The sequence below is a fragment of the Zonotrichia leucophrys genome, chromosome 5, assembly GCF_028769735.1.
Source record: "Zonotrichia leucophrys gambelii isolate GWCS_2022_RI chromosome 5, RI_Zleu_2.0, whole genome shotgun sequence".
NCBI lineage: Eukaryota > Metazoa > Chordata > Aves > Passeriformes > Passerellidae > Zonotrichia > Zonotrichia leucophrys.
Window position 1 is genome coordinate 11,546,292 of NC_088175.1, and position 12,748 is coordinate 11,559,039.

At 40.3% G+C, this 12,748-nt stretch overlaps 1 protein-coding gene across 3 annotated transcripts in view; it reads left to right on the top strand.

The window, feature by feature from the left end:
- The window catches only part of CCDC88C (coiled-coil domain containing 88C), a 97,675-nt gene extending 85,362 nt beyond the window's left edge, over positions 1 to 12,313 (top strand). Inside the window, exons 24-31 of one of the 3 annotated variants that reach the window (XM_064713710.1) lie at positions 50 to 139; positions 900 to 1,141; positions 5,074 to 5,256; positions 5,619 to 5,687; positions 6,470 to 6,538; positions 7,296 to 7,597; positions 8,568 to 8,783; positions 9,988 to 12,313. In XM_064713710.1, the coding sequence (XP_064569780.1) occupies positions 50 to 139; positions 900 to 1,141; positions 5,074 to 5,256; positions 5,619 to 5,687; positions 6,470 to 6,538; positions 7,296 to 7,597; positions 8,568 to 8,783; positions 9,988 to 11,001 (2,185 nt within the window). In that variant the 3' untranslated portion in view covers positions 11,002 to 12,313. The remainder of the gene's footprint in view (positions 1 to 49; positions 140 to 899; positions 1,142 to 5,073; positions 5,257 to 5,618; positions 5,688 to 6,469; positions 6,539 to 7,295; positions 7,598 to 8,567; positions 8,784 to 9,987) is intronic. The other 2 variants (XM_064713712.1, XM_064713711.1) reach the window with 2 other exon arrangements.
- The last annotated feature ends 435 nt before the right edge of the window (positions 12,314 to 12,748 follow it).

A 12,748-nucleotide genomic window follows, 5' to 3' on the forward strand; every position in this document is an offset into this window, starting at 1 on the left:
ATGCTTAATTTCATACAGATGACTCAGAATATGTTTTCCACCCTCACAGTGATAAATTGAATGCCTTAAGAAGACATAAGGAAAAACTTGAAGAGAAGATAATGGACCAGTACAAGTTCTATGATCCTGCTCCAAAAAAGTAAGTTCCACATGGATTCATTCTGCTGTACAGATCAGTGAGGGCAAGAAAAAGCTTTCCATAACTGGGGATAACAGAAAATTCATCTGAATTATGGGTGGTGTCATCTCCACTTGTCTCTTCCCTCTCACTCTGCAAGATACTCCCTGAAGCAGCAGGTTGAGTTAATGTAGAGTACAGGGCCTCATGTGGGGCCCTCTGTATTAATACAAGAATCTGAAACTCCCGAAATAATTGGGAAAGAACCACTTTGCTCCCAGTATGTGACCAAGCAGCACTAGGAGCTTTCAGAGCTGCTCTTTCAAAGCAAGGCATAACCAGTCTGTTAGAGAGAAGGACTTAAAAATTATACTAAAAAAACGAAAAAAGAGCCAAATTAATTCCACTGTACATAACCTTATAACCTTAGCAAAGAGGCTTCAAAGCAGCTTTCATTTTTCCTCTTCAGTCTGTTCCTGTAGTGGAGTTTGTCACACTATAAGAATGTCTTATGAGGCCCATATGTGTAGTTTAGATTTCTAGCAGAGGGAACAGTTGTCTTTCTCACATTTCTCGTGCTGAAGAAATATTTCTGTAAAAGTAATTTTGACTTCAGTAGGGAAATGGATCTCAAATGCTGTGAAATTCATGGTGCATTTTTTGAACCAATTCATGACAGTAAACAAAAAATGTAGGATGGCTTTAGCACAGCTGTAAACTTCTTTGGGGAGTATTTCTTGTAGCATTTTCTGGATTCCATTCACAAAACCTGCTTTATCAGGAAAAACCCCTGGATTGGAGCCAGAGCCTTAGTGAAATTTATCAAGCCAAAGAAGGAGACCTCAAGGGAGCGGTTGAAACCAGCAGCAGAAAGCTCCACATGGCATTGTGAATCCCCAGAGATGGTAAACTCTCCATCTGCCTCCCAAAAATTGAAACATCAACACGAGGCTCAGGAGAACACCTCTCCAGGGTCAAACCCTATGGAAGAGAGAGAGAGCCCTGGGTGTTCTTCAAACAAAGGTAAGGAATGCCCAGCCTAAATTCATGAGCTGAATTAAAAAAAAATAAATTAATATCTAGGATATGTTAATGCCCAATCACATTATATTTTATGTCCTTTTTTGTTTGTTTTAGGGTTTTTTGGTGGGTTTTTTTTTTTTTTTGTTAGTTGTTTGGTTTTGGGCTGTTTGTTTGGATTTTTTTTTAGTACAATAGAAGTTTTAGTATGCATAAAACCCTAAGCTAGAAATTTGAGTAAACTCTAGAAGATAATAGGTTTGTTTTTGTTTTAGTTTGTCTTCTTCCTTTTATCTTCTACTTCTCCCTTCAGTCTCTGTTTGCCCAGATGTATTGCATAATACATTGTTACTGAATAAGTTGGTTCTAATACTTCATTTACTGGGGTTTTGCAGCAAAGCATTTAAAGCTGGATTATGGAGTAGTGTGTGGTTCAGGCTCTTTGAGGGGCATGAGCTGGCTGACAGCCACTGCCAGCAGGTGGTGCACGTGCAGAACAAATAACCCATTTATTGTAAATAACCAATTCATAATGCGGGATTTTGGAAACAATACCATGTTTTGATTTAGAATTAAACTAGGAGTTTTTTCATGTAAAATGATGAAATTATATTTTTAGCACTTAAGGAATATGTAAGGAAGATGGAATGATTTTCTGTTAAGTTAGTTTATACATTAAATCAGATGTTCCTAATTATGGGAAATTTAAAAGAAAGTTTCTCAAAATAAATACTTCTCATCCTTATTAAAGGTAATATATATGTCCCAAGCTCTGTTTATTCCATTGAGATAACTTCTATCAGCTTGTATACATAGATTGTCATACTCCAGGAATACTTTCCAAGAAGCAATTTTGAAATTGATATTTGAATAATAATGCCTGTCTTCCAACTGTGGGGGGTGGGAAACAGAAGGGGAGGAGCTGAGAAAAGAACTCTTATTATAAACTACTGCAAGTACCTGTGTCTGAAGCTTTTGTTTTGATTGGGTAAAATTCTTCCTCTAATTCTTTGAGGTCATTTATTCACTTAAAGTAAAAAGAGATGTTTTATGGAATAAGATCATCCATATGATTCCAGGTGTTTGACATGCATCCTAAGTTCAGCATGGGAAGCTGGGCTTGGGTTGCCACAGAACAAGGCCCTTGCAGAGTGCCAGAGACAACAGAAGGTCTCTGGGGCTTCATTCATTGTGATGCTACATGAAACACACTTAAGTGGAGATGAGGGTTACCAGTACTAAAGCCTAGGAGACCTCTAGGAAATTTGAGTGTGTTATCACTGAGTGACATGTACACCAATTTAATTTTATATTATAAAGCAAAAACATTTTGAATGATCTAACAGTACTTTCTTAGTGGACTTGCTTAAATATTGTATATATGTGTTAATCTATGCCTTAATCTGAGTCAGATTAGATATGTTTAGCTATTCATTCATCAGTCCTCCATTATAGGTGTTGGTCATTGTATTAGCCTTTTCTGTTTTTACTGATTGTGTAGTCTTTAATCTGTGTTAAGTCATTTAAGTTTTATTTATAAGGCTTTTTTTTTTTACTTTTTTTTTTTCTTCTTCTTTTTGGGATACCTGGGTGATAACAATTTAGCTGCACAGCGCAAAAAGATTGCCTTTTTGAGAAGCAAAAGCAAGGATAAAGAAAAGTCTCCTAAGTCTCCATCGAATCATCAGTCTTTCTCTAATCGGCTCCGGTTCTGGTCTTCTTCCGACATCCCATCCTCTCCTAATGAAATTCTTTCTTTCCCGGAACTGGGAGTTTTCTAACACCTTCTCTGTATCATTTATCTTCATTTATTTCTGACAAATATTAAAAAAAAAAAATTAAAAAAAAATCCCCCATGCCATAAAAGAACACGCACATTGATAGAGACACTCAGCGTGTCTATACAATACTCTAAATACAAGCAAAGATTAGTGAACATGGACTTAATTTTTCCTGTAGAAGATGAATCACTCTTGCACACTGTGGATCATTTCTTCAATGCAGCACACTTTAGGGGACCCCATGGCATTCAGTTTGCGTATGTATATTGGCTGTGGTGCATGTTGTCAGTAAGTGAAGTTGCTCTTCGCTTCAGTATTTTCTTGCAGTCATGTACTTGCATTGTGTCCAGTTAAAGTGTTGAACTGGTTTGCTGTTGCTATGCTTTCTACAGTGTGGTAGTCCTACTAAAATAAAAATACAGTCTCAAGCTCCAGAGATTTTTCCAATAGTCTGTGCTACTAAATGATTTCAAAAAGGAAGGTTTTATAACACCTTTTTCTGCTTTTGAGTAGTCTAGCTTTGAATGGAAGCTACTGGAAAAATTATTCTCAGCCAAGTGTCTTGATGCTCATATTCAGACCTGATATTTAGCAAGGTTTTGTCCTAATTAAGAAAATTCATCTTGAATTGAGATGACGTTTCAGTTTCTTCTGCTTCAGTTTCAACAGATTTTTTTGGAAGAAGAATGTAGATTTGTTCTCTTGAGGTTGGGAATAACCTTCATTAATCCATTGCCCAGAATTCTTGTTGCCTAATATTCATGACCTAGTGGCTTCTGAAATGAATGTGCAGGTCCAGTCCCCACCTGTTAGAGAATTGGATGCAGTATGGGCGGCGTGCCACCCAGGGCTCAGCAGAGAGGCCAGATCTTGTTTCCCTTCTCACTCAGAACTGTCCCCAGTGGCACAATCAGGGACTCTGGCAGAGCAGCCTGGTTTTTGTTGCCCATCTGGGGATTTGTGCAGAGTGTTAGTCTCCAGGGCAATTAATTTTTTGGCATCCATGGAAGGTGTTAAGTGTATCTAGGAAGTCAATTAGAAATACAGATCTGCATGTGAACCTTTAGCCAGTAGTTGCCCCTGCAGGCATGGCATATGTTTCAATTCTCAGAGCAAGTGCTGGCCCAGTCTGTGGAGCCCATGCAGACCTAGGGAGAAAGTACTGTTCCTGAATAAAGTCAGCTTCCAGGAGCCACCTAAGATAACAGCACATTGGTCCAGTCCTCTAATACAACTTCACAGCTGCTCTGTGCTTTGAACTGTCTGTCCATTGTTCTGCAAGTTGCTTATTTTGACTGCTGCACTCTGTTGCATTTTCAGCATATAGTTTCTGTTACTTAATCAAGTATTCCATAGAAATATATAAAATCTAGAATCTTGGATCTCATTAGGTGTGTTTTCTGCAGTAAATAGTTTTAAATTTTGTTCTAGGTGTGCCTTGAAGCATTACATTGACATTACAAGAAATTAATTAACCTGCTTTTTCAGTAGAAAATAATTTTTCAGGTTCTTAATCTAAATTACATTCTAGCAGAGTTTTTGTTATTTTCCTGCTAAGATCCCAGGAACTTCACTTAAAAATCATTGCACCAGGACATTGTAAGAGCAGAGTTTCAGTCTTGTAAAGACTGAGCTCTTATCCACAGCAAAGATATAGACCTGAAAGCAGTTAGCTTAGTGCACAGATCATGATAGATAATTTTCAAATCAGCATTATTTTTCTTTGAGTAAGAGCATGACTACTGTCACTCTTTCCGTATTCTATTTTATTACCGAAGTAAGTTCTTATAAAATGCACCTGCGAGGAATAATGTTGTGGGAATTTCACACCTCACTTATCTTTTCTGGATTCATGTCTTTGATCCTTTTCTTCCTCCTTTCACAGTAATTGTTGCATGTATAATATCAACCCTCCCACTGGCACTAAGCAGCCCTTGTCACTCCCACACTTTACAGAGAGCACACATGATTGACAAGCTGGTGGCAGAAATTTCCTATCCACTATTGCACTGTTTATGGAAAAGCTTGCCAAATTAGCGCCTCTGTTGTGCAGTTTCTTTGTGCCTGTTTGTCATGTTTGTATGGGCAGATAAATACAAATCCCCTAATGCTATTTTTCATTGAGTCTTATTCATTTACTTCTCTCCCCACCAGTGCTAATGGACCTAAAGCAAAAGAGGAATTCCCATCACGGAGGCAGCAATGATAATGCTGAAATCTCAGCAGACTCTGCAGCAAAAGCCAGCTGTGTGGAAATGGGTCCCAGGACTTACTCAAGCTCAGCCATTCACGTGCACACTTCCACCCCCATCTCCCGGCTCCAGAGCAGGCCAAAAGGTGTGTGTGCATTCGGTACAGCAGCTGCTAGTGCCAGGCAGGCTGCTCCACAGTCCCTGCAAGGCTGCTAGTGGCATTCAAGTACAAGAGCAGAGCACTGATACTTTCACTCCTGCTTTCTCTGCTGAATGGTTTAATTGATGGGGTGTGGGGTTTAAACGCTCTTGTAGTGTCATCAACTTGGCAGAGCGTATTTGAGAGTCAGTTCTTCAGTGGTTCCCTGCACAGTGCTTAGAAGATGGGCCTATAAAACCCTCTTGATCACCTCAGTCTTCTACACAGCTAGAATGTGTTGGAGACAGACCTGAAGGATTAACCTTTCTGTGTTCAATTGGCCTTTTAAGTTTCATGTTCTTTACCAGGCTATAATTCAGAAGATAACCTGTGTGAGCAGTCCCCAGATGTGGAGTTTGCAAGCACCAGACGGCACGGTAAGCTTGTAACATGTGTGAGTGCTCCAAACATCTGCATTAAGACTTGTTTCATTGCATCCACATGAGCTGTCCTGGAGTGGTTTAGTTGCATTTATGTTACAGAAAGAGGTATAGTGATTCAGCACCATTTTGGGAATGGGATTCTAACTGCTTCTGGTTTTCTGTTGAAGCTTTTAATGGATATTTTGCCAAAATGAATTTTCAAAGCAATGCTGGCATTGAGGCAAGTTGCCTTCCACCACCAACAGACCTTTTAATGCATGTCCTGCAGGTTAGTTGTTGATTTTTCTGGAGAATGTTTGATTCCTTACTTAAGGGAGTGAATCAGCAGTAAGAGAAATTTGCTGTGGGGCTTGTGGATGCACAGTGGGAATGCTGTTGAAGCAGCAGCACTGCCTGCTTAGAGAAAACTGAATTTGCGGAAAACTGAATTTGCAAGCTGGCCACCAGCTCCTTCCAAAGAAAACTGAAAAAGAGACAGCAACTTATTCTTGAACTTTTTCAGTATCTGCATTACTTTATAGTTACTGTAAAAACCTAGAATGTGTTTCTTTGTGCAAAAAATGAGATAAACAAGATGGATCCTAAACAACTTGAAAAATGAAGGTGTTTTCTACTCTGTCCTGATCTTGGCATCCTGTGTTTATTATGCTGTTAATGTTTTCAAAGTGACTTAGTTGCACAGGTCCTATTTTCAGAAGGGAGACTGTAGCCAAGTCTTTTAGAGAATCAGAGGAACTTGAGATCTGTTTGTTCAATGCTTGATTTGTGTTTTTCAGTGTCCAGGCCAAACAGTTTAGAGAGCAGTAGGAACGCTTCCAGCAGTAGTTCACCTCTCAATTTGAAAGGTAAAGCTTTTACAGCTGAGTTGTGACAAACAGGAAGTGAAATTCCATGAAACTGTGTGTAAAATGCCATTTTCCTTCCAATTAATTTGGAAGACTTGTTTTGAAATGGTAATGATTATGCAATCTGGACATGGCTGTCTTGGGAATCAAAACTGCTGGCAAGAAGTGCTTTTCTAAGATTGATTCTGGCAAGGGGTGGCTTTTAAGGCAGACAGTCGAGTTTTGCTTCAGTCTGACTGGCATCGTATTGTGGGAAATATCAGCCACTCTTAGACTCTTTCACAAGAGATCTCTGTGGTTCTTACTCTGCACACAGCTTGTGCAGGGAATCAGTGTGCTCTCGAGATTTGCTTTTGCAAATTGTGCATCCTTGAATGACGCCAAGAGACCTGATACTGTGGAAAAATCCGCTTTCTGCTTTTCCACTGTCAGGTTCTAACTCTCAGATCACACAGCCAGGACTGAGAGATGGTTCAATGACAGCTTGTAAAGAGGCACCCCAACATTATCTTACTAATATAAGGCTTTTATTAGCCTCCAGTGCTATTTTTATTCTCTGGTGGAGTAATTGTGCTTGTTTAAGGTGCTGTAAGATATTTAGTAGTCCTGATTTTTCAAAGCTCTGAAAAAATGAAGGTAAAAAATGCTACCCAGTCTGTGTGGAAACATCCCTGGATGATAAGTTCCCACCTGAGTGTGAAATCTACTGAAATTGTGTCAGAGCAGTGTCATTAATGGTATTTATGCTTCTCCTCAGGTTCCTTAGACCATATCCATGGTAGAACTGAGAGCCTCAGCAGTGAAGATATGGTGCCAAGCAGAGAGGCACCAGTCTTGCTCCGAGATACGTATTCCCTTCACTCTGCTGCTGCTTTCTTTAGCCCTGGCAGCAGGCATGAGTCCTCCTCGCACAGGAGTGGTTTGATGTCCTGTGATATACCTCAGAGGAGCAATCCATCCCAGTGTCACACAGGCAGGCAGCGATCTGCCTCGCCTGGCAGTGAGATGGTAACTTTGGAAGAGTTCTTGGAAGAGAGCAACAGGCTGTCTCTACCAAGTGTAAGTAAATAGAGCTAGATAGCCCATTTCAGATGTCAAAAAACTGTTCAAAGCTGATTTAGGAGGATGAGGGCATAGGGAAACAGAGAGAGGCAAGATGATCCTTGTTCATATACATAAGTACTATTGAATCTTGCAAAACAAATTAGACCGTTTCAATAACTAAGGTAAAATTAGCTTTCATATAAAATTAGCTTTCTGTTCATATAGCACTCTGCTAATTCATTTTTGTTTATCAGCTATGGCAAATCAGATAATTCACTGCAAGTACTTTTGCTAGCAAATAATTGCAGTCAAGGTTTCGTATCATCAGTTCTCAGCTCCAGGTATCTTTATTTATAAACTGGTACGTTTTCTGAGTAATTTTCAGCTGCTAAATCTAAAATTAGGAATGAAACCTAGAATAATTTTCAGTTAAAGTGCAAAATATGCAGTTGTTAAAACCATCTCATAATCTGAAAATATCAGTGTGTTTGAGAAAGGTTCTTCTCGCAAAAGGAAGTTTTTGATACTTTCACCATGTTTGTGTGTTGACTGACACTGCCCTGTTGGTTCAGTGACTGCAAGAATATGTCACTCATTGAAGTGCCTTTTTCAAGAACTAAATGTTTGTTTTCAAGATGATATTTGTCTTTCATTGCTCAGACATGCTGTACAATAGTGAGGCAGTGCACTATTGAACAGGTTAGTATCTTAAAAACAGTTAATTAATAGTCTAAGTGAATGGAGATTTCTGTTTTATAAATGCCTTGGTAAAAGTATTGAAATCAGCAGAGCTGTGCCATTTTGTTGCATCAGTAAATTCTGGTCCTTGAATTTTCACAGAAATGTTGAAATATACCTCCTATTCCCTCATTACCCTAAGTACAATTCTTAGCTTTTCGAGATGTTTAAAATTATTACTTTTGTGTGTCTGTAACTACCTGACCATGTCCATTTTCATTCTTTCTGTCATCCTGTTCCTTTTCAGCATCGGCGCAGTTTAAATGAGAGTGAAATGATTTCATTACACCAGTTTCTGTTAGAAGCTGATGCCCTGTATCCCTCTTGCTACTCCCTATGTCCTTCCATTCATCAGGAACATTCGCAGTCTCTCGAGTCGGTCCTCAGTGTTTCATATCCCAGCAGCATGAGGCACAGAACAGGCAGGGGAAATAGGAGATCTGCTTCATTCTATATCCCCAGGGTATCCATTGTTCTTATTATGAAGGCAACAGCTCCTGACTTACCACAGCTTTTGCTAGCATATTAATGCCTATAGAAGCATACTGTAACTCCTAGTTGTTACTTTAAAGGCTGCCAGATCACTTGCATTAATTGCTCATGAAGCATTTGCAGCGTTTGTTCGTACACATGCGTGCTTTCGGTGGACTCGTCATTCTGTAATGCTAATGTCCATAACAGCTGTTTAAGTAAAGTTAAAAATAACCTTAACACTTTAACACTTAGTTGAGCTTAGAAATTTTCACACTGCACTATTGCCGTTGATGGTGTTTGCTTACGGAAAATGAGGTTTTTGACTGGAAGAAATATTTGGAACACTAGTGAAATAAGTGTCTTAAGTTTTAAACATGCTCCCTAGAGAAGAGTAAAGAAGTAAATTTCATGAGCTTGTTTATCATTGTTGTTTGTAATGACAGCATGTCCCTTAACTGTTTTGAGCATGTCTTTTACTAATAGTACAGTGACAGCTGTTCAAACATCACCGTTTTTTGATTGCATGGACCATCCCCATGAAATACTCACTGTATATTTTCTTTTACCGCCAGGTTAATTGTCTGACATGAAATTTGTAAGTTCATTGTAGGCAAACAATTTTTGTAATGATTTTTGTACATTTCATTGTATTGTACATGCAGCTCTTAACATACATCGCATGTTGAATGGGAGAGGGGAAGGGAATCGATGAAGAAGGAATTAAATTTTTTTGTAGTGCTAGCAGATCTCCTCAAGGTATTGACTTCTGTTACATTCCTGAAGTTACAGTAGAGTTATCCAGATAAATTATATTCTGGAATATGACAGATATAATTGATATCTGCTGATACTAATGTCTGATGTCATCAATATGATATTGATGTTAAAGTGACAGTGGCTGATGTGAAAGGAAGCAAAAGAGCTGCTGTCCCGGTTGCAACCAAAATTATTTTAAAATTATGACAATTAACCTGGCAAGCAAGGTTGTCACAATCTAATTACAATAAGCACATTGTTCCTTGGGTTGGATTTATACCCATTTTAAGCATTCTTCTGTTTCCACTATGTAAAATCTATTATTGTGTTTGATTTAAGTTAAGTGGGAAGGGAGATTTTGTTAATACAGTGTTCTGCATGATTCTTTAAACAAAATGTGTTGTCTTTAATGTGACATGCATATTTTCTCACACCAGGACACCTCCACAAACAGAGATGACTTGCTCAGTGATTATTTTAGGAAAGCAAATGAGCCTTCAGCTGCTGGAAACTTGCTGGTTCAGCCATCCAGAAAGGAGGCTGCTAAGATGCCCACTAGTCTTGTTGCTCCAACTGTGAAGATGGCTGTGGCTGGTGAAGAAGGAAGAACGGCTAAGCCTGACAATTACATGAAGCCAAACCTGAGACAAGTTGAACCTGATGCTCTGGCAAACCCCCAAGGGTCCCTTAAGCTCCCTCACCCGGCACATCAGCAGTGTGCCAGCGGGGTGCGGCAGATGGCGCAGCCTCAGCAGCCCGGGAGCACGAGCAGGAGGAGCACGTCGCTGAACAGGGCATTCAGCTTGGCCTCTGCAGACCTCCTCAGGGCTGCTGGCCCAGAGGCCTACAGGCAGGAGAGCCCTCAGAAGTCAGGAGCAGAGCTGCATGGGGGCAAGGACACTGTCTGCCAGAGCACCAGGGCCTCTGTGCCAACGAGCTCCCAGGCACCCTCGAGGGAGAGGCCGCAGTCCGCAAAGGCGGCGGGTTCCGTGCAAGGTGCGGATTCCCGCAGTCGGCAGCTCGAAGCGAGGCGCCTTTCCCTGCTCCCACCTAAAGATGAGAGGCCGCTCTCCTTCCATCAGTTCTCTGCCTCACCCACTGCATCCAGCAGCAGTCTGAATGTTCAGCAGCAAGAGCGTGTGAACACCGGGCAACACTACTCATCTGCATCCCATACTCCCTCCAAAGTCAAACCCAAGTCAGCGCCTCGTACTGAGGAGGTGGCCACAGTGGCCCCTGCCAGAGCTGTTTGCAGCAGCACTGAGGCAAATACTTCCCCAGGACAAGGCCAGGGTGATGCCCTCCTTACCAAGTGCCAGGGTAAGCTGTTGGAAAGCAGCTCTGGGGCTGTGGAGGAGCCTGTGAGAGGAAACAGCTCCAGCAGCACTCCTGGGTCTCCTGACCCCCAGGGGGATCAGCAGACGGTTTGGTATGAGTATGGCTGTGTGTAAGCCACAGTGTAGCTGTAACGTGTGTTTGGTATGGCTGATGTCCAGGTACCATTTATCTAGACAGTCAGGTCTTAAAAGGCATCACCTGTAGGTTGCTCTGAGTTTTCTCTGGGTACTGTTTCCTAGTTGGACAAAGTGTGATAAAGAGAATCAAGGAGCAAAACCCCAGTCCTTCTGACACTGTTGTGCCTAAAACAAAGTGGAAGCCTCACCTATCTCACAGCAAACTTGGCACCTGATTCTTACAGGTTCTGAGCATTCCCCAGTCCAGCAGAAGCTTAGCAGGGTCTCCTGTCATTGCTGCACTATGCACTCTTTCTGCATGCATTAAAGAAAAGTTTCACAGGTCCTGTGTGTGCTAAACTCAGCCCCACCATTGGTAAATAACCATACAGAAAAGGTCATATGAAAGCCAGACTTCTCCCCCAAAGACAGAATCTACTTAAGTAGCATAGAAGAGATGAAGAGCAAAAGTGTGTGGCTTTAGCCATGGATCTGCTAAAATCTGTTTTTCTAGCCACAGACACATCTTGTAGAAGGTATTGTATAGACTATCTTAACCTTTCCCACTTGGGCTGTGTAAACACAGAAGCCAGCAGAATTACCCCACTGCCTTCACTGCCTTCACTGCTATAGCTGCAGCTCAGTGGATCCTTGACTCTGCAGAGTGGTGCTGCCTTTTGAAACTTGTTTATCTTTTATACAAACACTGGAACTAATGCAGCCTTTCAGGGGAGGTGCCATTCCAATTGCAAAGGTGGCATCTCATGTACAAAAGTGTCTTGTAAGTATGTATATAAGAAGCTCAAGTACTGTATAAGAATGCTGTGTAAATTGTATTATTACATTCTTTTGTGCATGACAGCCCACACACATCCTGTGTGGGCTTTTGTCTCTTAGAAGTCCTTGTTTGTCTCCCAGAACTTTTCTCAGTATAGAAGCAAAATAATTTTGTACACATGTGAAAGAAATATACTTTTAAAAATCTATTTATGTGCAAAGAAATTCTTTGTATGTTTCTGTCCAGAGTGTCATCAGCTGCTTATGTATATATGATCAAATGTGTATCTTTAATTCCATGTTTGTAAAGCTGTTCTTCTTGCAATAGACTAAATCCTTAAAAAAATCCTTCTTTTGCTGGTTCTGATTTAATTTAGTAAAAGATAAAACTGATTCATTTGATGTTTTTGTTATCTAATATGTAGCAATCCCATTCTGAAAACTACAGAATTGTTTATAATAAAGACTAAAATAGAACAGATTGGTGTTCTACTTTTTGTCCTTGGAAAAATAAAAACCCCCAAAAATGTGAGTGACTGTGCTGGAGGTCTGTCTGCAACAGCTCTTCACAAGCCTTAGTATTGATCTTCATGTCTATGTGGTGAAGTTGGGTTTGTTTTTATAACATAGAAGGTGTACCAGGAGTCTTTTTGTTTGATTGTCACCCTCTTACTGAAGACTACAGGAGGGTTGAACGTACAATAATAAGTGAGTTACAATTCACTCTAGAATTGGACTGTTTGATTTTTATGCTTCTCCGACCACTTTGGACAAGGGCAAACATGCTGACAATTTTGACCAAGCTTGCATCTTATATAGTCTGTTTTGTACTTAACTCTCAGGATGCCATATAAAAATGAGAAATTATTTATCTTTCAACATGGAGAGAATGGCAAAAAACCCTTTCTGCCTTCTCTACTATTTTAATTGCAAACTATAGCTTTGCAACGAATTTAAACTTAATGAG